Genomic DNA, 21,084 nt, shown 5'->3' with positions numbered 1-21,084 from the left:
ATTTGCTGTCTATTCACCCTTAGGAGAATCCAAGGTGTACAGACCTAGAAGGCCTCGGTCCAGCAGTGATGCTCTGTCTGTTTCCTTCAATGTTGGTGTCCTTCCCAGCCTCAACCACTGCAATTCCTATGACAACCTTCCCAATGACGAGAGTGAAGGAGAGGATACCATTCTCCAAGTGCCTGCACTGGTGTCTTCTAGTATGGATGAAGTGGAACTGAGCCCACCAGATATGGGGGCAGCTGGGCTTGACTTTGACCCAATGTCTTTTCAGTGTAGTCCACCGCGGGCACAACTCTTTGAGCTGGACAACAGTGCATCTCAGGTGGACTCCTCACCCACTGGCAAAGACAATTTGAATGGTAGTGTGAAGGAGTCAGAATTTGGCGGTGTGTGCCTAACCCCTGGAAATGCTACTAGTTCCGAACCAGCCTCTCACTCCCCAGATAAAGTACTGAGCCCATTCTTCTCACCAGATCTAAGCCCCACTGACGAGAAACTAGTTAAACCGTCTTCATTTGCGGAAAAGGTTGTTCATGCCTTCTCCCCAAAAATTGGACGCAAGTCACCCAAGTCTCCTATGATGAATATTTCTGAACCGATCACAATCTCTGTTCCGACACGTGTATCTGAAATGATTGGCAACATGGCTGCTTTCTCAGGGGCTTCATCTGCACCTTGCAACAGCCCCACAGGCAGTAACAATATCAGCAAGTCACCTCCACAGATGATGTCGATGCTGCTGAAGACCAGTGATGTGCAGCTGCCCGAGGGCTGCCGCCAGGAGATTCACAACAAGCTTTCTGCTGCTGCACCAGGTTCAGAGGCTAAAGGCCATGATCTGACCAGTCATCACAAGTCTACACCTTCTGCCCTCTTCCAAACAAGTGTCAAATGGCAAAGTGCAGACCAGCATGAACTGACCGATCAAAACAAAACTAAACAATATTCACAGGCAAAAGGGCAGAGTTTGGATCGACATGAATCCATCAATCAAAGCAAGGCTGCGTCATCAGCCCAGTCACAAATGGAGGCAAAAGGACCAAGTCCAGAATGGCATGAACTAACCATTCAGAGCAAGACTACATCATCTACCCAATCACAAGGTATGTGTTGGATGAGAATATTTACACACCGTCACCCTTCGTTGGGAGACACTCATTGAGCATGCTGTATTTCAGTACGGTATCTGTATTAAAAAAAACGGCATCCGTTAGTCTTGCGAGACCATGGATATGCGCCTGGAAAGTCTTCACTCTCCAGGGCGCAGGCCTGGGCAAGGTTGTATTGCTGCAAGTCTCCCCTCTCCACGACACCGATGTTGTCCAAGGAAAGGGCAAGGGCCAATACAGCTTGGCACCAGTGTCGTCACAGAACAATGTGTGGTTAAGTGCCTTGCTCAAGGACACAGCACGCTGCCTCAACTGGGGCTGAAACTCGTGACCTTCAGGTCGCTAGTCAAGTGCCTTAACCGCTTGGCCGCATGCCCACGGTATCTGTACGTTGTTGTAATACACAAGGGTCTTGGTATTAGGGGTCTCATGTTGTTAGACTGGTTGGTGTTTGCCCTTGTAGACCTAAAAAAGTAACCGTTTCCAAAGATATTGAAAAACAAAGCTGTATTACTTGTTTTTTGTGAATACGTTCTCTTTCATACTGTGAATCATCATTGTGGACAAAAACACTTTTTGTAGGCTAAGTTAATATGCACTTTGTTCAGTCTGCACACAGAATGGAACCGAGGCTTTAACATTGCCCATTGCCCTAGAGTGTTAAGGGAATTCAATTTTTAATCAGCAGAGGATTAGTATTTGTCACTCTCTGCTGCATCCAATGGCAAATATTTATAGCAACCTTCCTGTTCCTAACGGACTGATTTGTGCCAGAAGACTCTTGCATGAGTAACAGCAGCTTTAAGGTATTGAATACAGATCCTTTCTGAGTTTGAGCTTTGAGGACTTAGGAATTGAGAGTGGGTAGTGAGTGAGATCACGGTGTCATATCAATCCAGGGATAGGGATGGGGATATTGGTGTAGTGTTGCACTTATTTTTACAGAGATCTTTTGTAGCACCTTGCCTTTCTATTTCTCACTCGAGTAGGGAATATGCCATTCAAGCCCAGGAGAGTGGGAGTAAGAACTAAACAGATTGCTGGCGAAGTGTTTCAGTCATTCCTCATGTGACAGAGTTGGTGTGCTAGCTCAGTTTCTATCAGCTTAGACGTGAGATTGTGATATTGTGTTACCAACTCCTGCATTGCAGGTGTTGCTTTTCATCCCATTGGAGGAGTGATTCTTCAGTGTTGCATTCTGATCCAGGAATGGAGGTGAAATTTGCACAGTGTCATTATCAGTGTAGGAATGGGGAGGCAAGATTTGAGTTCTTTAGGCGCTGCCTACTCCTCAGTGTTACTCCCTATTCTTCATGTGAACCAAGTATTCATACTTTTCATTGGGAGAACAAAGTGGGCATCTAGTGATCCGAACCAACTTAAGTAAACAGATACAAATAACAGCTGTCAGGAGCAAGAACAGTGGCTGATTCAACTCTTGGTTAACTAACACAGGCCAGGTCTTGGGCTAGTGGTTTACATTCAGTGGCTGTGACCTTTTGCTGAGACCACTTACTCATTTTAGTCTTAGAATTAACAGGAAACAGTACAAAATGATCAGTTACATCCATTCTTCATTGGAATTGCCAGTGTTAATTCATTGGCTAAACTTTCAAGGAGAAGTTTGCTGACAACCCAAGTTTGGCTGAGTTTGAGTTAGAAGTTTGTGAAAGGGTGCAGGGGGACATGGATCAGTTCGAAAATAGCGACAGATGGAACTTAATCCAGCTAACTGTGAGATAATGCATTTTGGGACACCAAATACTTACAAACGTATACAGTAAAAGATAGGAAACTCAGCTCTGAGGGGCATCCTTGTGAGAAGATTTGCTAGTACCACTTGGGATGGTTTAAACTAGACTAGCAGGAGGTGGGACCCAAAGAAGTAGTATAGCAAATAGGAAAGTTGAAGCAAATGTAAGTTAAAGTGAGCAAGTCCAAAAGGTCAATCAGGCAGGGCAGGACATGGAGTGAGAAAAATCTGACAGGCTAAACTGCATTTATTTTAATGCAAGTAGCAGGTGAGCTCGAGGCACAGAGGTACATGGGGCCGACGTATTATATCTGTTACAGAAACATGGTTGAGGGATGGGCAGGACTGGTAACTCAGTGTTCCGCGGTATAGCTATTATAGGCTCCATAGAAGTGGGGATAAGAGAGGAGGGGGAGCAGTAATATAGGTTAGGGAGAACATCATAGCAGTACTCATGAAATTCCTTGGGAACATCTAGTGAGGCTATTTTGACGGGATTGCACCCCAGTAGTCAATGGGAACTAGAGGAGCAGACATGTAGGGAGACCACAGGTGATTTTATCTTCCGTAGGATTGAATGGACACCCGTAGTGCAAAGGGATTAGTGTTCAGAATTTGGTAGGTCTGTGTGGGAAGTTTTCTGAAGTAATCTGTCGATGGTCTGCTAGTGAAGGGGCTTACACTTGACCTCCTTTTAGGAAATGAGGCAGCGCAAGTGGCTGATGGTAGCACAGTAGCATAGCGGTTAGCACACCACTTTGCAGCAGCCAGCGGTAAGATCACGGTTCGATTCCCACTGCTGTATGTAAGGGCCTTGTACGTTCTCCCCATTACTGCGTGGGTTTCCTCCCATATTCCAAAAACGTGGTTAGGGTTAGTGAATTATGGGAATGTTACATTGGCACCAGAAGCATGGCAATACTTGCTGGCTGCCCAGCCAAACCCTCGCTTATTCAATTTGACGCAAACAACTTATTTCACTGTATGTTTCAATGTACAAGTGACAAAAAAGCTAATCAATCTGATGTGTCAGTGAGTGAGCACGTTGGAATTATTAACTATAATTCCGTTTTAAAATAGAAATGGAAAGTGATAGGACTGGTCTACAAGTTAAAAGTCCTAATTGGGGCAAGGCATATTTTATAGTAATTTTATACTTTTGCACAGTACTACTGCTGCAAAAAAGAAAACAAATCTCAAATTATATAAGCCAGTGATAGTAATTCTGATTCCCGACGTTAGTCAGGAGCTTGCAAAGATTGACTGGGAGAGGCTATTTGCAGGCAAGGGGAGGTCTGGCAAGTGGGAGGCTTTCAAAAGTAAGATAAAGTTCAGGGCCAATATGTTGCTGTTAGAGTGAAGGGTAAAGCTGACAGGATGAGGAAATCCTGGTTGACTATGGATATTGGAGGCAAGGAAAAAGAAGTGAACAGAGGTCACATATAGGCAGATGGATCAAGCTAATCCTTTGAGGAGTACGAGAGATGCAGGAGTACATTTAACAAAGAAATCAGAAGGGCAAAAAGAGAGCATCATATGACTTTGGCTGAGAAGGTAAAGGAAATACCTAAAAGATTCTAATTACATTAAGAAAAAGAATAACTACAGAGAGAATAAGTCCTCTGAGGATCAGGGTGTTCATTTACACTGTATGGGGAACTACAGGAGAACCAAGGACGGATTAGGAATAGTCAGGATAGCTTTGTGCAATGGAAATTGCGTCTGACAAATTTGGGTAAGTTTTTTTTTGAAGAGGTGACCAAGGCAATTGATGAGGGCAGAACAGTAGATATCATCTGTGTGAAATTCAGCAAGGCTTGTGGCAAGATCCTGCATAGTTGACTGGTTTGGAAGGTTAGGTCACATGGGAGCCATGGTGAGCTAGTCAATTGGATACAAAATTGGCTTGCTGGACGGAGGCAGAGGGTGATATTGGAGAATTGTTTTTCAGACTGGAGGCCTATGATAAATGGTGCGCCACAGGGTCAGTGCTGGGTCCTTTGTTGTTTGTTTTATATATTAATGATTTGGATGAGAATGTAGGTGGCATGATTAGTAGGTTGGTGAAATTGGTGGTATAGTGGACAGTAATAAACATCTAATGTTACAACAGGATTTAGATCAACTTTGAAAACGGGCAAAGGAATGACAAATAGTATTTAACTCAGACAAGTGTGAAGTGTTGCATTTTGCGAAGTTAAACCAGGGCAAGGACATACACTGCTGAGTAGCAACACCCAGGGGAGTGTTTTATAGAGCAGAATGGCTGAAGGGCTAGCACATAGGTCCCTGAAACTGACGACACATTGGTCAGGGTTGAGGAAGGCATATGATATATTGCCTTCATCAGACAGGGCTTTTGAGTACAAGAGTTGGAATGCCATGATGCATCTGTACAAGCTGTTGGTGAGGCCACATTTACACATGTTTCATGCAGTTCTCGCTTCCTAGTCAGTAATGATGTGATTGAACTGGAGAGGGTATAGACACAATTCACTAGGATGTTACTGGATTGGAAGTCTCGAGTTAAAAGGAGTAACTACATAGGCTTATCACAAACGAGAAAATCTGCAAATGCTGGAAATCCAAACAACACACACAAAATGCTGGAGGAACTCAGCAGGCCAGACAGCATCTATAAAAAGGAGTAAACAGTTGCCGTTTCGGGCTGAGACCCCTCATCAGTCCATAGATGCTGCCTGGCCTGCTGAGTTCCTCCAGCATGTTATGTGTGTAACTACATCCGCTTGGACTGTTTTCATTGGAGTGAAGGAGGCTGAGGGGTGACCTTACAGTGGTTTTTAAAATCTTGAGGGACATAAATAGGTAGTCACAGTCATTTTCCCAAGCTGGAGGTATCTAGAACTAAAGGACATACATGAATGCTTAAGATGAGACGAGAAAGAGTTAAAGTGGAGAAGCAGGTTTTCCACACAGAGGGTTGTGGATATATTGTCTGAGCTGCCCAGAGGTGTTAGAGGAGAGGGCATGGACAGGTACATGGATATGAAAGATTTAGGGAATTATGGGTCAAATGTGGGCAAAATAAATCTTGCTCAGGTAGGCATCTTGCCCAGCATGAACAAATTGTACCAAAAGGCCTGTTTCCATACTGTATTACCTTATCACTCATGACAATGAGGGGAGGTAACATTGCCCGGGATGTGTCACTAATTAGAAACTAATGATGACAAGATCTATTGAGCTACTCACTGGGACCTATTAAATGCTTTCAACATCTTGAAGAGCTTTCATTGTGTAATTTCTGAAAGATTTTCTTCAGTACCTGGTGAATTAGTAATTAAGAGATGTGACTACAAATGCAAAGTTCACACAGAAGACAATTAGACAAGGTAATTTTTTTGTCACAATGGGCAAAGACAAAAGCATCATTTGGAAAGGAGAATATAATGAAAGTATCATGAAAGGTTAGGACTATTATTTCAGTGGAAGACAACAGAGATGGTTGTAAGACTGCCTGTAGCTTTCATCAAGTTGCCACTATTACTAAAAGGTAATAGCCTATTTGTAAATGTATTTAAAACTTCTGTTTTCTCTGCAGTGACTCAAGTGGAATCCCCTCAGGAGGCTCCAGTGGTTAGCTCTGTGCCTCTAATTCCACCACCTCCACCCCCAAAGAGTGCTGCCCGTTTGCTGGCGTTGGCCCTGGCAGAGAGTGCCCAACAGGCTACTGTCCACTCTCAGAAGAAGCCTCATGCAGGGGGTCAGGGCTCAGGGGACCAGCATCTGCACACCATACCTTGGACAGAACCATGTTCAGCACTTCCTACAGCCAGCCGTCAGACTACTGTACAGCCAAGTGTCGAACCGCAGCCAGCTACGGGTCAGGTTCCCCCAAGCACTGCGCCAGGGCCCACAGCTTCAGGCCAGGTAAGGGAAGAGAAAGCATAATCTGTCAACCGGACTCTGGATATCTGTAGCAATATAGATCGGAAGTTTGAATGGAGGGCATTTCACTCATGTCCACTACCCAAGTAGAAAAAGGCAGCGTTGGATCACGGCAATGTAAATTGAGTCCTGACCAGCGACCAATCCGTGTTTGGGATTAGTTAGCAAAAAGGCAAATTAAAGGAAGGCAGGGGCAAGCACAGTGGCCATTGTTGCAGAGGCCGTCGTCTAAGAGGAAAGAGTCAGTGGTGATCTTGAGGCTTTAGTGAAGAAAAACTCCAGGTTAAGTTTTTTTTTTCCTTCCCTTTTTTTTATCTGCTCAGTTAGGACATCGAGATGCCAGGCAGAATAGTTGAATGCAACGCTGGCAGGATGTGGGAAAGCAGCGAGACCTCCAGTGTCCCTGATAACTGTAACTGCGAGACAACTCCAGTTGTAGCTTCTAACAGACCATGTTAAGGAGTTGGAGCTGGAACTGGATGAACTCCGGATCATTCGAGAGATTGGAGGGGTGATAGATAAGGACATAGAGAGAGGTAGTACACCCAAAGTGCAGGGCACAGGAAAATGGGTGACAGAAAGGGGTTAAGGAGCCAATGCAGAGTGTCCCTGTGACCATGCCCCTCAACCACAGGTATATCACTTTGGATACTGTTCCGGGGGGAGGGTGGGTGGGTTGACCCAAGAGGAATGTCACAGTGGTTGGGTCTCTGGCACTGAGTATGACTTTGTGACTCAGAAGAGAAAAGACGAGTTGTGGTGATAAGGGATACGTTAGTTAGGGGAATGAACAGGAGTTTCTGTGGGCAAGAACAAGATTCCCAGATGGTATGCTGCCTCCCAGGTGCCAGGGTCCGGGATGTCTCAGGTCAAGTCCTCAGCATTCTTAAGTGGGAGGGTGAACAGTCAGAGTTCATGGTCCAGGTAGGTAACAATGACATTGGTAGGATGAGTGATGAGGTTTTGCATAGGCAGTTCAGGGAGTTAGGTGCTAAGTTAAAGGGCAGGACATCCAGGGTTGTGATCTCAGGATTGCTATGCATGCCACGTGCTACTGAGGCTAGAACTAGGAAGATAATACAATTTAATGTGTGGCTAAGGAGTTGGTGTAAGAGGGAGAGCATAAGGTTTTTGGATCATTGGGCTTTCTTCTAGGGAAGGTGGGACGGGTACAGAAGAGACAGTTTGCTCCTGAACTGGAGGAGGAATAATATCCTAGTGGAAAGGTTTGTTAATGCTGCACGGTGGGGTTTAAAGGAGAGTTGCAGGGGGATGGGAACCAGAGTGCCAGAACAGTTAGAGGAGTGGTTGTGGAGGCAGATGTTGGCAAGACCTCAGACAAAGTCAGGAATCAAAAGGTCATGCATGGTGTGACTAGTGCCCTGAGCTGTGTATATTTCAATGGCAGAAGTATCGTAGGAAAGGTGGATGAGCCCAGGACATGGATCAACACCTGGAATTATGACGTTGTAGCCATTAGTGAGACTTGGTTGCAGGGGTGGGGGTGGCAGTACTGCTTGCTCAATATTCGGGGTTCTGTTGTTTTAGATGTGACAGAGCAGGAGGAATTAAATGAAGAGAGGTGGTGCTACTAGTCAGGGAAAATGTCACGGCAATGTTCAGTCAGGACAGACTGGAGAACTCAACTAATGATGGATTATGGGTGAAACTGAGAAATAAGAAAGGTATGATCAAGTTGATAGGATTATATTACAGGCCACCCAACAGTCCATGGGATTTAGAGGAACACATTTGTAGAGGGATCGCAGACTGTTGCAAGAAACATAAAGTTATTATAGGAGGTGATTTTAACTTTCCACATATTGACTATAAAAGGACTAGATGGGCTAGAGTTTGTCAAATGCGTTCAGGACAGTTTCCTTAATCATTACATAGAAGTCCCCATGCAAGAGCATGTGATACTGGATCTGCAATTAGGGAATAAGGCAGGGCAGGTCACAGAAGTTTGTGTAGGGAAATACTTTGCATTCAGTGATTATAATGCCATTATTTTCAAGTAAATATGAAAAGAGATACGTCCGGTCCGCATGTTGAGATTCTAAATTGGAGAAAGGCCAATTTTGATGATATCAGAAAGGATCTGGCAAGTGTGGATTGGGACAGGCTGTTTTCTGACAAAGGTGTACTTAAGTAGGAGGCCTTCAAAAATGAAATTTTGAGGGTACAAAGATTATATATACCTTCAGAATAAAAGGTAAAGATAACAAGTATAGGGAATCTTAGTTTTCAAGAGATACTGAGGCCCTGGTTAGAGAGAAAAGGAGGTGCATAGCAGGTATAGGCAAGTAAGAACGAAGGAGGTGCTTATGGAGTACAAGAAATGCAAGAGAACACTTAAGAAGAAATCAGAAAGACTAAAAGGAGGCATGAAGTTGCTCTAGCAGACAAGGTGAAGGAGAATCCTAAAGGGTTCTACAGGTATGTTGAGAGTAAAAGGATTGGAAAGGACAAAATTGGTCCTCTGGAAGATCAGAATGGTAATCCATGTGTGGATGGGCGAGATCTTAAACACATTCCTTGCATCTGTATTTACTCGGGAGACGGATATAGAGTCTATAGAAGAGAAGCAAAGCAGCATCAACTACATGGACCCTGTACAGACTACAGAGGAGGAGGTGTTTGCTACTCTGTGGCAAATCAAGTTGGATAAATCCCCAGGGCCAAACAAGGTATTCCCTCAGACTCCATGGGAGCCAAGTGCAGAAATTGTGGCGGTCCTAGCAGAGATGTTTAAAACATCCTTAGCAACAGGAGAGGTACGAGGATTGGCAGATAGCCAATGTTGTTCCACTGTTTAAAAAAGGCTGTAAACAGAAACCAGGAAATTATAGGCTGGTGTGTCTGACATCAGTTGTGGGAAAGTTATTGGAAGGTATTCTAAGGGGCGGGATATATTTGGATAGGCGTGGACTAATTAAGGATAGTCAGCATGGCTTCGTTCATGGTAGATCATACCTAACCAATTTTAGACTTTTTCGAAGAAGTTACCAGGAAAGTGAATGAAGGCAAGTTAATGGATATTGTCTACATGGATTTTAGTAAGACATCTGACAAGGTCCCGCATGGGAATCTATTCAAGAAGGTTCAGTCGCTCAGCATTCAGGATGAGGTAGTAAATTGGATTAGACATTGGTTTTGTGGGAGAAGCAGATAGTTGCCTCTCTGATTGGAGGCCTGTGACTAGTGGTTTGCAACAGGAATTGACGCTGGGTCCTTTGTTGTTTGTCATCTATTTCAATGATCTGGATGATAATGTGGTCAACTAGATCAGCAAATCTGCGGATGACCCCAAGATTGGGGGATGTAGTGGACAGCGAGGAAGGCTGTCATGGCTTGCAGAGGGATCTGCATCAGCTGGGAAAATGGGCTGAAAAATGGCAGATCGAATTCAATGCAGACAAGTGCGAGGTTTTGCACCTCAATAGGACCAATCAGGGTAGGTCTTACATAGTGAATGGTAAGGCACTGAGGAGTGTGGTGGAACAAAGGGATCTGGGAATACAAGTCCATAATTCGTTGAAAGCAGCGTTACAGGTAGATAGGGTCATAAAGAAAGCTTTTGGCACATTGGCCTTCAGAAATCAAAGTATTGAGTACAGAAGATGAGATGTCATGTTGAAGTTGTATAAGATGGTGAGGCCTAATTTGGAGTATTTTGTGCAGTTTTGGTCACTTACCTGCAGCAAAGATGTAAACAAGGTTGAAAGAGTATAGCGAAAATTTACAGGTTTGTCGGTTCTGGGAGACCTGAGTTATAAGGAAAGATTGAATAGGTTAGGACTGTATTCTTTAGAAAGTAGAAGATTGAGAGAAGATTTGATAGAGGTGTACAAAATTATGAGGGGTATAGATAGGATAAATGCAAGTAGGCTTCTTCCATTGAGGTTTGGTGGGACTACAACCAGAGGTCACGGGCTAAGGGTGAAAGATGGGAAGTTTAAGGGTAACATGAGTGGAATGAAGGGTAACCTGGTGCAGGTCGATGGGAATGGGCATTTTAACTGGAATAGATGGGCCAAAGGGTCTGTTTCTGTGCTGTTCTTCTCTATGACTGTCACTCAATTTAGCATGGCAGTTGCTCAGAAGGTTCACCCATTGTTTGTTTTTACATTTTATAATACCATACAGTATCAAACACAAAAGTTTATTTATTGCTCTATTTACCTCAGGTAGCCAAATGAAGGAAAGAATAAGGGCCATTCTCTCATTCAAATATACATTTTAAAACTTGTATACAGTTAAAATGTTAATAAGTTATATTTGTTCCACCGCAAATGCGTGAAAGATTTCAGATCTGTATAAAGTGCACCTGAGATTACAGTCCTTGAACTGAGCCTCCCTGTGGGGGAATCTGCACTCACACACATTATCTCAGAGTGATCACGGGAGAACAGTGGGATTCAATTGTTCAAGCTGGCAAAGAGAAAGAGAAGATGAAAATAGAAGGTTACTAATTGCACATCACTGATATTAAGCTTCAGGCATCAAATCTGAACAGAGAATCATTCACAGTATGGGGTTTAAGAAAGGAAGCACCGGAAATTGAAATAACGTGAGAATAAAATGTTTCTTGGAGATGGTGGTTTTTGGTTCACCTCCTGTTTTTTCACTTTCTAGGTTCGAACAGCAGTGTCTCCAGGGGTTCCTGTCAAGCAATCTGAGCCACGCGAGCTTGAACAGGTTGGGTCGGCTCTCGGCCCCAGTACTGGCTGTGTTAATCGAGCTGCCACAGGCCTGGACATTCACTGTGGACATCAGGGGAAAGCAAGAGGCAATGCTCAAGCACCAGTTACACACCCAAGAGCAGAGTCTGCCCCTGTGGATCACAGTGTCTATAGTGCCAGTCCACTAGTGCCTCCCCTCCGATCAGTGGAAAGCAGGGTGCCATCTAATCATTCCGGGCCTGAGACCATTACAGCCTCCAACTTCCATTCATTCCTGGCTTCAACAACAATACCATCATCCATTGAAGATGCTTTACCCCAACCTCCTCCTCCCAAGCCACCTTTTCTGTGCCAGTCACATCCTTATCATCCCAAGATGGAATCCTTACCAGATATGGATAACCACTTCCACCAGAAGCATGCTCATTCCATGAAGCCTGTCTTGTACCAGTGCCGGGCTGATAGTGTCCCTCAGCACTTATCCTGTCCGTCCAGGTCAGAGAGCACTCCACAACATCTGCACTATGGTTCCCGGCCTGAAAACATTCCCGCAGCCGCATCTCGTTTCAACAATTTTACCAGCCAGCCCAAAGCGGTCTCCATTCACCTTCCCAAACCTCGGCTATCCCGGTCAGATTACGTCCCAGTGGGGAATCCAGTCATGCGACCATTTGTGTGCCCACATTCCCAGTTTGAGGAGCCTGTATACCCAGCGATAAGGCGGGTGCACTCTCTGCATGTGCCATCATCTTCCATCCGGTCGGTTCCCATTTCAAGAACTGAGGTGCCTCCAGGTGATGAGCTCTACTATTATCAGAGACCGATCTACCAGTACAAGCCCTGCCAGGCTCCACCACTTCAGTCAGATTACCATGTCACTCAGCTGCAGCCATACTTTGAAAATGGTCGAGTCCAGTACAGGTACAGCCCTTACTCCACCTCTGGACTTAACCTGCACGGGACTGACTGTATGATTTATGATCTTGCCGATTCCTACGGTTCAGTAAGGCTAAGGCATTTCCATTCTTTCACAAGCCGAGATATCCCACCCTACGTGGGTAGATTTCAGGGTAAAATCTTCCCATATCCCAATGCACCTCCATACCCACGCAGCGCTGCGCACGCCAATGCGATGAGTAGGGAGCACAGTTTTGTGAGTCGAGATGTGCCACCATCTCCAGATGTGAAGCTGGCGCACATGATGTGGGACCCAGAGGAAATTGAGAAGTCCCGCTTTCAGTCCATTCGCCGAGAGGTCCGCAGCCGCCAGAAGACCAAGGGGTTAGTAATGTCGCAGTATGACAACGTGTCCCCCAACTTGCAGGAAGAATTTGGCAGCCTAGAGATCAGCCACTCCAGAAGTAAGTCAGATCCTGGGAAAACTGGCATGGTGGTGAGTGAGGGAAAAGAGAGATGGCATCCTGCCACCTCAAAGAGCTCAGACGTTGATCCACAGTATGTCCGTCAGTCACCAGACTGTGAGCTGGACAGTGGAGCGTACCTTGAGCCAACGACTCCTCACCACCAACCCTTTGGAAATGGGCAACTTGAAAAGCCAGCACTTCCTCAGAAACAGAACCCCAACAGGACCAGAAGGCCACACGAACCTGCCTATGACCAAACACAATATGATTCCTGTCAAAGGTCCTCTACAGATTCCAAAGGGGGGCAGGCGTACAACACACATTCTGCAGGTTATGGCTTGAAGCATAGGCCAGATCACCCAGATTCGCGAACATATCCATCCGCAACTGGTAAATACATGCTTGCTTCTCACGAGCCTTTACAGACTTATGAAGATTCCTTTCGGACAGCAATTGACAGGCCAGACTTAGAGAGAGCAAAAGTGAGAGGAGCTGGAGGGGAGCACCCTACCAGAGACTATTACACCAAGGAGGGCGAGGAGTTTGCCAAGCCATTGTTATCGAGCCAAGCTGAGAGGAGTTATGGCACCAAATTTCAGCAGCATCCCGAGCCACTGGGAAGGGAACAGTCCCTGTCGTACCCATACCCCTGTCTTGGTCACCCAGGCAGTAAGCGGCACAGTACGCTGACGGTGATGTCTCAGTATGATAACTTGGATGACTGTCACACTCTGGCTCAGCAGCAGAAACGAGGGCTGGGAGGAAGTGCCCCATATGTACCTCCGAGCTACAGTCAACCTCCAGGCAGGACATTTAGCACTGCTTTGGGCCAGGGAAGCTTCATATCTACGGAGCTGGCAATGCAGAGGGCTGAGACAGAAGTACACGTGGAATGAGCAGAAGTTTTACTCTGTACAGTCTCTGCTGGGCAGTGGACTGTTTTATTTTTCAAAAGATAACCCGAGTACTGTTTTTAAATGCATAGTATGTGGAATGTTGGGCCTTCTGTGTTGTGTATTTTGAGCACATATATGAAACGTGAGACTACATTTTGTGCCCTCGGTGAATGACTCTCAGCTTAGTGTTTACGATTGTCAAGATTCTGCACGAGGCTCAACACTTAAGGGGATTATCTTCCTAAATTCCTTCTAACAAGAACAGTTACTGTTCAGTAGAGCTGCTGGGGAGAAGTTGTTAATTCTCTCTACCTTGATCAACACACCTCCCACACACTGGCTCTCATTTTCTGCTGCAGGGCTGGCTCTGTCTTAGTCAACCCTCAACTCACGTACAGGTGCGTAAACGCACACGCACACACAGACACACACGCGCATGCACACACACACACACCCACCCACCCCTCATGTTACAGCTGTCTCTGTCTACACCCAATCACCATTCAACCACATGCTCCAGTTGAATAAATAATCACGTATGTTCCAATAGACTTCCTCTCTCATAGTAAACAGTCTCAGAAGGCTGGTCCTTTTCTATTTTGAAGTTTAGTTTATTTGAAGCACAGTACTCACCCTCCAATTGGCTTTCTAACCAGTCGCCAGTGATGAAAAATAATCACACAAAATACCACCTGCCTAATGCTGAGTGACCACCTCAATGTCAGCCTTAACCAGAAGATATTCCAGTTTGGGAGTAGGTAAATTCAGCTGATTTTAGATAAAATTTTTTGTTTTAAACCTATTATTCTTCTATGTAGATACTAACATACTGTTCCAGGCATCCTAACTAACAAATTGTGCCATTTGATTTGATGTACCAAGGCTTTAATCATTTTCGTGCCCAGTTTAGAATCCTGTATATTAATTGAGTCCAGTTTGAGACCTATCACCTCGAGTATTCTCCCTGTGCATTTACCTGTATAAACAGGCTACAGACAGCACGCGGCACAGATTCTGCACTAAAATTTATAGATTGCGTTCAGAAAGGGCCATTGAAAGTGAGAAGTCCTCCATCACAGACCTCAGTGTACTGAGATTATCCTTCAGACTCGTAGGAATGGTGGTGTCTTTGTTAGTTACTGGAGCCAGCAGGAGAATGTTTAGACAATTGCCATATTGTTTCAAGCAGTAACAGAAGTAGTGGAAATACTTTGCAGGGTAACAAGAGTTAACAGTCCAGACTTTCCATCAGGGCAGGAGATGAGCAACTTTTAAACTAGATCAGAGGTGGTGACAGAAGTGTGTATGTGGAGCAGTGGGTAGGGAAATAACATTGCAGAAGGTAGCAGGTAAGGGAAATTAGATGGCTAAAGGAACAATAATCTCAGGTAAAGTGGATGTTTTTCAGAAGAGACATGGAACAAACAGTTCAGAAAAGGTGGAAATGACAAGAGTAGGTCGCTGGAGTATGAAAAGCATGGGCAGTCTGGCTAAGTGGGGATTTTTAATCTGGCTCAGGAATGTCAAGAAAGATATGTAGATCCTGAGGGTGCAGGCCCCCGTCACAGCCACATATTTAACAGGGATCCTACCCAAGGCTGCGCCCACTGCAGTATTTTCCATTGTAGTGTTGTCACCAAAGCTGTTGCATTGGTGTTGATATAATTGTAGCATTTGCTGGTCTCTCTGTTAGTAAAACTAGCCAGAAAGTTGTTTTTCATGAAAAGGCTAATAGTTTAACTGAATGTGTAACTCTAATGATAGTGACATCCCCAACGAAACTAGGTAATCCTTTTGAAATTGTTGTCGGAATATTCATGCGACATATTGGTGCCATGGTAGCGTAGCAGTTAGCGCAACGCTATTATAGCTCGGGGTGTTCCGGAGTTCAGAGTTCAATTCTGGTACAATTCTGTAAGGAGTCTCTGTACGTCCTCCCCGTGGAATGCGTGGGTTTTTCTCCGGGTGCTCTGGTCTCCTCCCACAGTTCAAAGACATTCCGGGTAGGTTAACTGGTCATTGTAAATTGTGCTGGGATTAGGTTAGTGTTAATTGGGTTTGTCGGGGTTTGCTTGGGTGGCATGGCTCAAAGGGCCTTCTCCGCGCTGTATCGATAAGTAAATAGATAGATATTCAGTCAGAAAGGAGCAATGGGCAAGGCTGCAGTCATTGGCTGGGTGTGTAGAGAACATTCTTCATTAACTGAAATTGGATAATTTCATCCACAACCTCCACTAAATCATGCGACATGCTGAAGGTAAACTGAAGTAGAACCCTTTCTGCAATTCAGTTCTGCAACAGTTCAGCTGTGTGTGTTTGTGCTTGTGTGTGATAGACCTCAGTTAGATTTCTTCCTATCAAGTATAAGGCTAATTTCAAAGAGTTGTGCATTGTTTCAGTGAATAGAGTACACTGTACAGTGGCAAAACAAAGTGAAAACAAACTAAGATGTCTGGAAATATACAGCAGGCATGTGTCAGTCTGTGAGTGTGAGGTGGATTTTAGATGCCACAGCTGTCCCTACATGAACTTGGCTCATTGGGTACACTGTGCATTTCTAGCATTTTCAAATTTTATTTCAGATTACCACTATTCCCATTATATTTAAGATGGAAATGAAACCCTCTGAATAATTAAGCTTCTTACATATGTTGGTTAATGGACAGGAATAACAATTTATCCTCAGTAAAAATTACATGCTGTGACATCGCCTGTAAACTTAGCTGTGACCCCTCAATCAGCAAGCTTGTTTAGATAACTGCGGCGTACTCCATATAACATAGTGTAAAATGGGCTCTGACCTCCTTCGGATTATCATTAATGCATTGTCAGTCTTAATATATGGAGGGGTCAGTGTTGCTGCAGCTCCAGTTAGAGCTAGCTATTGTGTCAAACCGTGGTAAGAGCATGAAGTGTATGTTTCACCCAGTGCCTGAAAAACCAAGTCAAGATCGTTTGTACTTAACTTGTGCTAATGAGACATAATGTTTGAAAAACACATCAGTGGTTTTATTTAAGAGAAATATAATAGCCCAAGTTTGCAACACACCTGAATTCCTGATGAATCCAGTCCTGGGAATCTGTCTCCCAGCTATCAATTGCTACCTGTAATTGATCTCTATTTTCTGTGTCTTTTTGAGTTTGTCTTGGTGTAAAGAGTGATGAGCAAACCTGGTGTAATTAAGTGTAAATACTGGATTCTGTTTGTGATTCCTGTACATACTGAACACTTCCCTGCTGCTGGCTAATGCCAATTGTGTATTGGAACCAGAGTTTCTGTTCTTTTGTACTGAATCCTGATGAAGCTGGACTTGCACAATTCAGCAGTATTGCGTTGTTCCATCACACAGGATCTCAGCTGCATTACATAAAAAAGGCAACATCAACTAAAGACAAATTGGCTCTGGTTTACTCAGGAATTAGTGTCTAAAATCTTAAAGATGACTTAAGGGATTCACAATATGGTTTGCACAATCTGGACCGTAACATATCTCTTGTCTCTGTTCTAATTAATTACATTCAGGACAAAACATATGTGGTTCCCCTGCAGAAGTACACATGCTAACCAGAGACTGATACCCTTCAGTGTGGCTCTTTATCATGTGTCGCATTCATCGGTGATTACCTGCAGTGCAGTTTTACCAGGGTAATATCCTGGAGGCTTTCCAACCTCATCAGCTAAGGAGTTAGTTTTTTAAAAAAAAGTCTCCTGAATTACTTACATTACAGTTGCAAGAAAAAGTTTGTGAACCTTTTGCAATTATCTGGTTTTCTGCATTAATTACTCATAAAATGTAGTCTGATCTTCTGCCTATACTAATAACACAATCTGTCTATAATAACACACAAACAATTGTACTTTTCATGTCTTTATTGAACAGATTGTTTAATCATTCACTGTCCAGGCTGGAAAAAGTGTGTGAACCCTTGTATTTAATAACTGGAAGAATCTCCTTTAGCAGCAGTAGCCTCCACCACACGTTTCCTAATACTGCTGATCAGACTTGCACAACAGCAAGGAGGAATTTTAGACCATTCCTTCATACAAATCTGTTTCAGTTCATCAATATTCCTGGGATACCTTGCATGAACAGCCATCTTCAGGTCATGCCACAGCATCTCAATTGGGTAAAGGCCATTCCAAAACACAAATTTTCTTCTTTTTAAACCATTCTGTTGTTGATTTACTCTTGTGTTTTGGATCATTTTCTTATTGCAACTTCTATAAGTTTCAGGTGATGGACCGCTACCCTGATATTCTCCTGTAAAATGTCTTGATAGAATTTTGAGTTCATTGTTCCCTCAATCTGTCCAGGATCTGAGGCAACAAAGCGCCCCAAACCATGATACTCCCTCCACCATGCTTCACAGTTGGGATGAGGTTTTGGTGTTGTGTGCAGTGCTCTTTTTCCTCCAAACATAGCAGTGTGCATTTCTGCCAAAAAAGTTCAACTCTTGTCTCATCTGTCCACAGAACATTGGCCTAGAAGCATTGTGGAACATTCAGGTGTTCTTTTGCAAACTTGAAACATGCAGCAATTTTTTTTTTTGAAGAGCAGTGATTTCCCCTGTGGTATCCTTCCACGAACACCATTCTTGTTCAGTATTTTTCTTATAGAGGACACATGAACAGAGATTTTAGTAGGTTCTAGAGATTTCTGCAGGTCTTTTGTTGCTACCCTTGGGTTCTTTTTCACCTCCTTCAACATTGCATGTTGTGCTCTTGGCGTGATCTTTGCAGGATGCCCACTCTCAGAGAGAATAACAGTACTGAATTTCCTCCATTTGTAGACAATTTCTCTTACTGTGGGCTTATGAACACTCAGGTCTTTACAAATGCTTTAGCCTTTTCCAGCTTCTTGAATCAGTGCAATTTTTCTAAGGTCCTCTGAAAGTTGTTTTGATCAAGGCATGGTGCACATAAACAGATCTTTCTTGAGAAAAGCTGGCTCTGTCAGTAACCTGACTTTGTGTCTTTTTTATAGAGCAGGCCACCTCCGCAACCCACATTTCCAATCTCATCTCATTGATTGGAATATCTGACTCCAAATAACTTTGTAGAAGGCATTACCCCAGAGGTTCACATACTTTTTTTGAACCTGGACTGTGTTTGTTTAAATAGTGTACTCAGTATTGACAAGAAGTAGTACCATTGTTTGTGTGTGATTAATTTAGGCAGATTGTGTTTGTCTATTATTGTGATTTGGATGTCAGTGGACTTTACACAAAAACAAGTGAGGGACTAAACCGGAGGGTCTCCCAGTTGGCAGTAATGCAAGGTCTGTCCTTCCCAGCAGATCTCTTTCAGATCTACAGGGCTGTGGTTTCTCTGTTGGTGGCTTTTCATCATTCAGACACCATGTATCCCCAGCCAGTCCCAATTTAAGGAATGAATCACAAATCTTCACAGTTGGCTCAGATCTGAATCTGTGGATTCCCCACATCCTGTCCACACCTGACTTAGTTATTAGTCCACTGCTCAAGACTAAACTGCTGAGTGTCCCACTGGTCACACCTCAGCTTTTCATTGACCATTGGAGAATTAAGCTTCGTGCATTTTGCCTCCCAGGTTACTACCCATTATATTTTTACAAAACTGACCTTTTGTCTTTTAGAGGTAGCTTTGACAGAAAGGACATCTCAAATTTAGAGCATGATAACTTGCTATAATTACAGAAGCTTGCCCATAGAGTATTCAATGATCATCAAGTACACCAACACCAAAGGATATGGTCTCTCTGCTGCAGCCTTGCAGTGTTCATCTCAGACTAGTAATCTAAATCTTACTGCTTAGCGATTCATCAAATGCAGAACATATTGCAGATGGGACTGTGATATTGTGTGGGTTGAAGGTTGATAAGAACATTGGGCCATCCATTCCACTCAGCTCCTGAGGTCTATAGTCATATCCTCTCGGATCCAATAGAAACAGTGTGAAATCAAGGTTGAGCACCCTTCAATATCCAGTGGTGGTTACATAGTTGAGCTTATAAGGTTCCCATCTGAGAAATAAGTAGGTTACAGACATCAGTGCAAATCAATCTTTTTGAAACCTTTGTCGGCAAATGTGGTTACACTGCAGAGCTGGGTGAAATGAATGCAAATGTTTGTCTTTTTGGTGGTTGCAGTTTATCAGAGGATGGAAGCTCTGAGAGATGTTAGGTGTGGGAAGCAATACATGGAGCATTGTTCAGTTCAAGTGCTCTGAAGGGTCTGGCAAAAGACTGCAATTGTGTGCTTTGCTTCATTATCCTTTTTGTTGGAGATCAGTTCGCAACAGTAGTCCCTGAAAGAGAAAGGTGATGAAGAGGGTCAGCTGCTGAGAGAGAGATATTAGGGATAATGTACTGGTATGGATTGATGGCTGGTTAACAGAAGGAAGCTGTGGAATTAACTGTGTTGTGTTCGGTTTAGAAAGCTTTGACCAGTGGTAATAGGTGTTGGATACTCCAGATGGTGGTTGGACTCCAGAGATTCAATTTACAGTACTGTGCAAAGGTCTTGGGCACATATAGTGAGCTAGGGTGCCAAAGACTTTCACAGTGTACTATATTTGTCAACATGGAGCAGGGAGCGAGTTTGTAAATCCGGCAGGAGCAAAGGATGTTGGGAATAGTGAGGATGGAGTATTGCAGGAGGGGTGTGGGACAGGTGGCAGAGAAGGAGTGCCGGGGTGGGGGTTGGTGTGGGTGCAGCCACACCCAGCCCTGAGACACCAGGCAATCAGAATGGCTGAAGACAGGAGGCTGCAGGTATTGGAATCTGGGGCAACTATCTGCTGGATGAACTCAATAAGTCAAGCACCTGTGGAGGGAAATGAATTGTCACCATTTCAGGTCAAAACTCTGCACCAGGACTGAGAGTTGGGGGCGGGGGGGAGAGAAAGATGCAGATGACTGAGACAGGGCTGTAGGTGATAGATGGGTCGGGTGAAGGAGCTAGGAGGAGGAGGAGTGGAGTTGGGGACAGAGACGTGTGGGTGATGGGTGGAAACAGGAAAAGCCTGCACTTGGATTGGGGGAGAGGAGAGGGTGAATGTGGAGAGAGGCTGGAAGGTGACAACCAGGAATACAAGGGCTACCAGTGCTGAAGTCTAAGTAAGGTAGGTGATAATGGGGACCGTTAAGGGAAAGAGGTGGGGGGGGGGGCGGTAAACCCAAGTGGGAGAGATGTGATGGTAGTAGGTGGTTGGAACCAATGTGGGGTGAGCAAAAATGGGTTATGGGGGACTGGTAGAGTATGAGAAAGAGGGCAAAATAGCAGGATCAGATGGAGAGAGGGGTGCAGTGAAGAGGATATAAGGCTTATCTGAATTTGGGAAATTCAGTGTTCATACCGGTGAATTGTAGATGAGGCAAAAAAGTA

At 44.2% G+C, this 21,084-nt stretch overlaps 1 protein-coding gene across 16 annotated transcripts in view; it reads left to right on the top strand.

The window, feature by feature from the left end:
* LOC140185133 (rho GTPase-activating protein 32-like) overlaps positions 1 to 20,696 on the top strand; it is a 583,009-nt gene extending 562,313 nt beyond the window's left edge. For 15 of the 16 annotated variants that reach the window (XM_072238466.1, XM_072238464.1, XM_072238468.1 and 12 more), the window contains 3 exons: positions 24 to 1,106; positions 6,428 to 6,756; positions 11,413 to 20,694. In XM_072238466.1, the coding sequence (XP_072094567.1) occupies positions 24 to 1,106; positions 6,428 to 6,756; positions 11,413 to 13,719 (3,719 nt within the window). In that variant the 3' untranslated portion in view covers positions 13,720 to 20,694. Of the gene's footprint in view, positions 1 to 23; positions 1,107 to 6,427; positions 6,757 to 11,412 lie in introns of all 16 variants that reach the window. The other variant, XM_072238473.1, reaches the window with a different exon arrangement.
* Positions 20,697 to 21,084: the final 388 nt, after the last annotated feature.

This window comes from Mobula birostris, chromosome 20 (assembly GCF_030028105.1).
Source record: "Mobula birostris isolate sMobBir1 chromosome 20, sMobBir1.hap1, whole genome shotgun sequence".
Taxonomy (NCBI): Eukaryota; Metazoa; Chordata; class Chondrichthyes; order Myliobatiformes; family Myliobatidae; genus Mobula; species Mobula birostris.
Note: the sequence above shows the minus strand (reverse complement) of the source record. Positions and strands in the feature narration are given on the sequence as shown.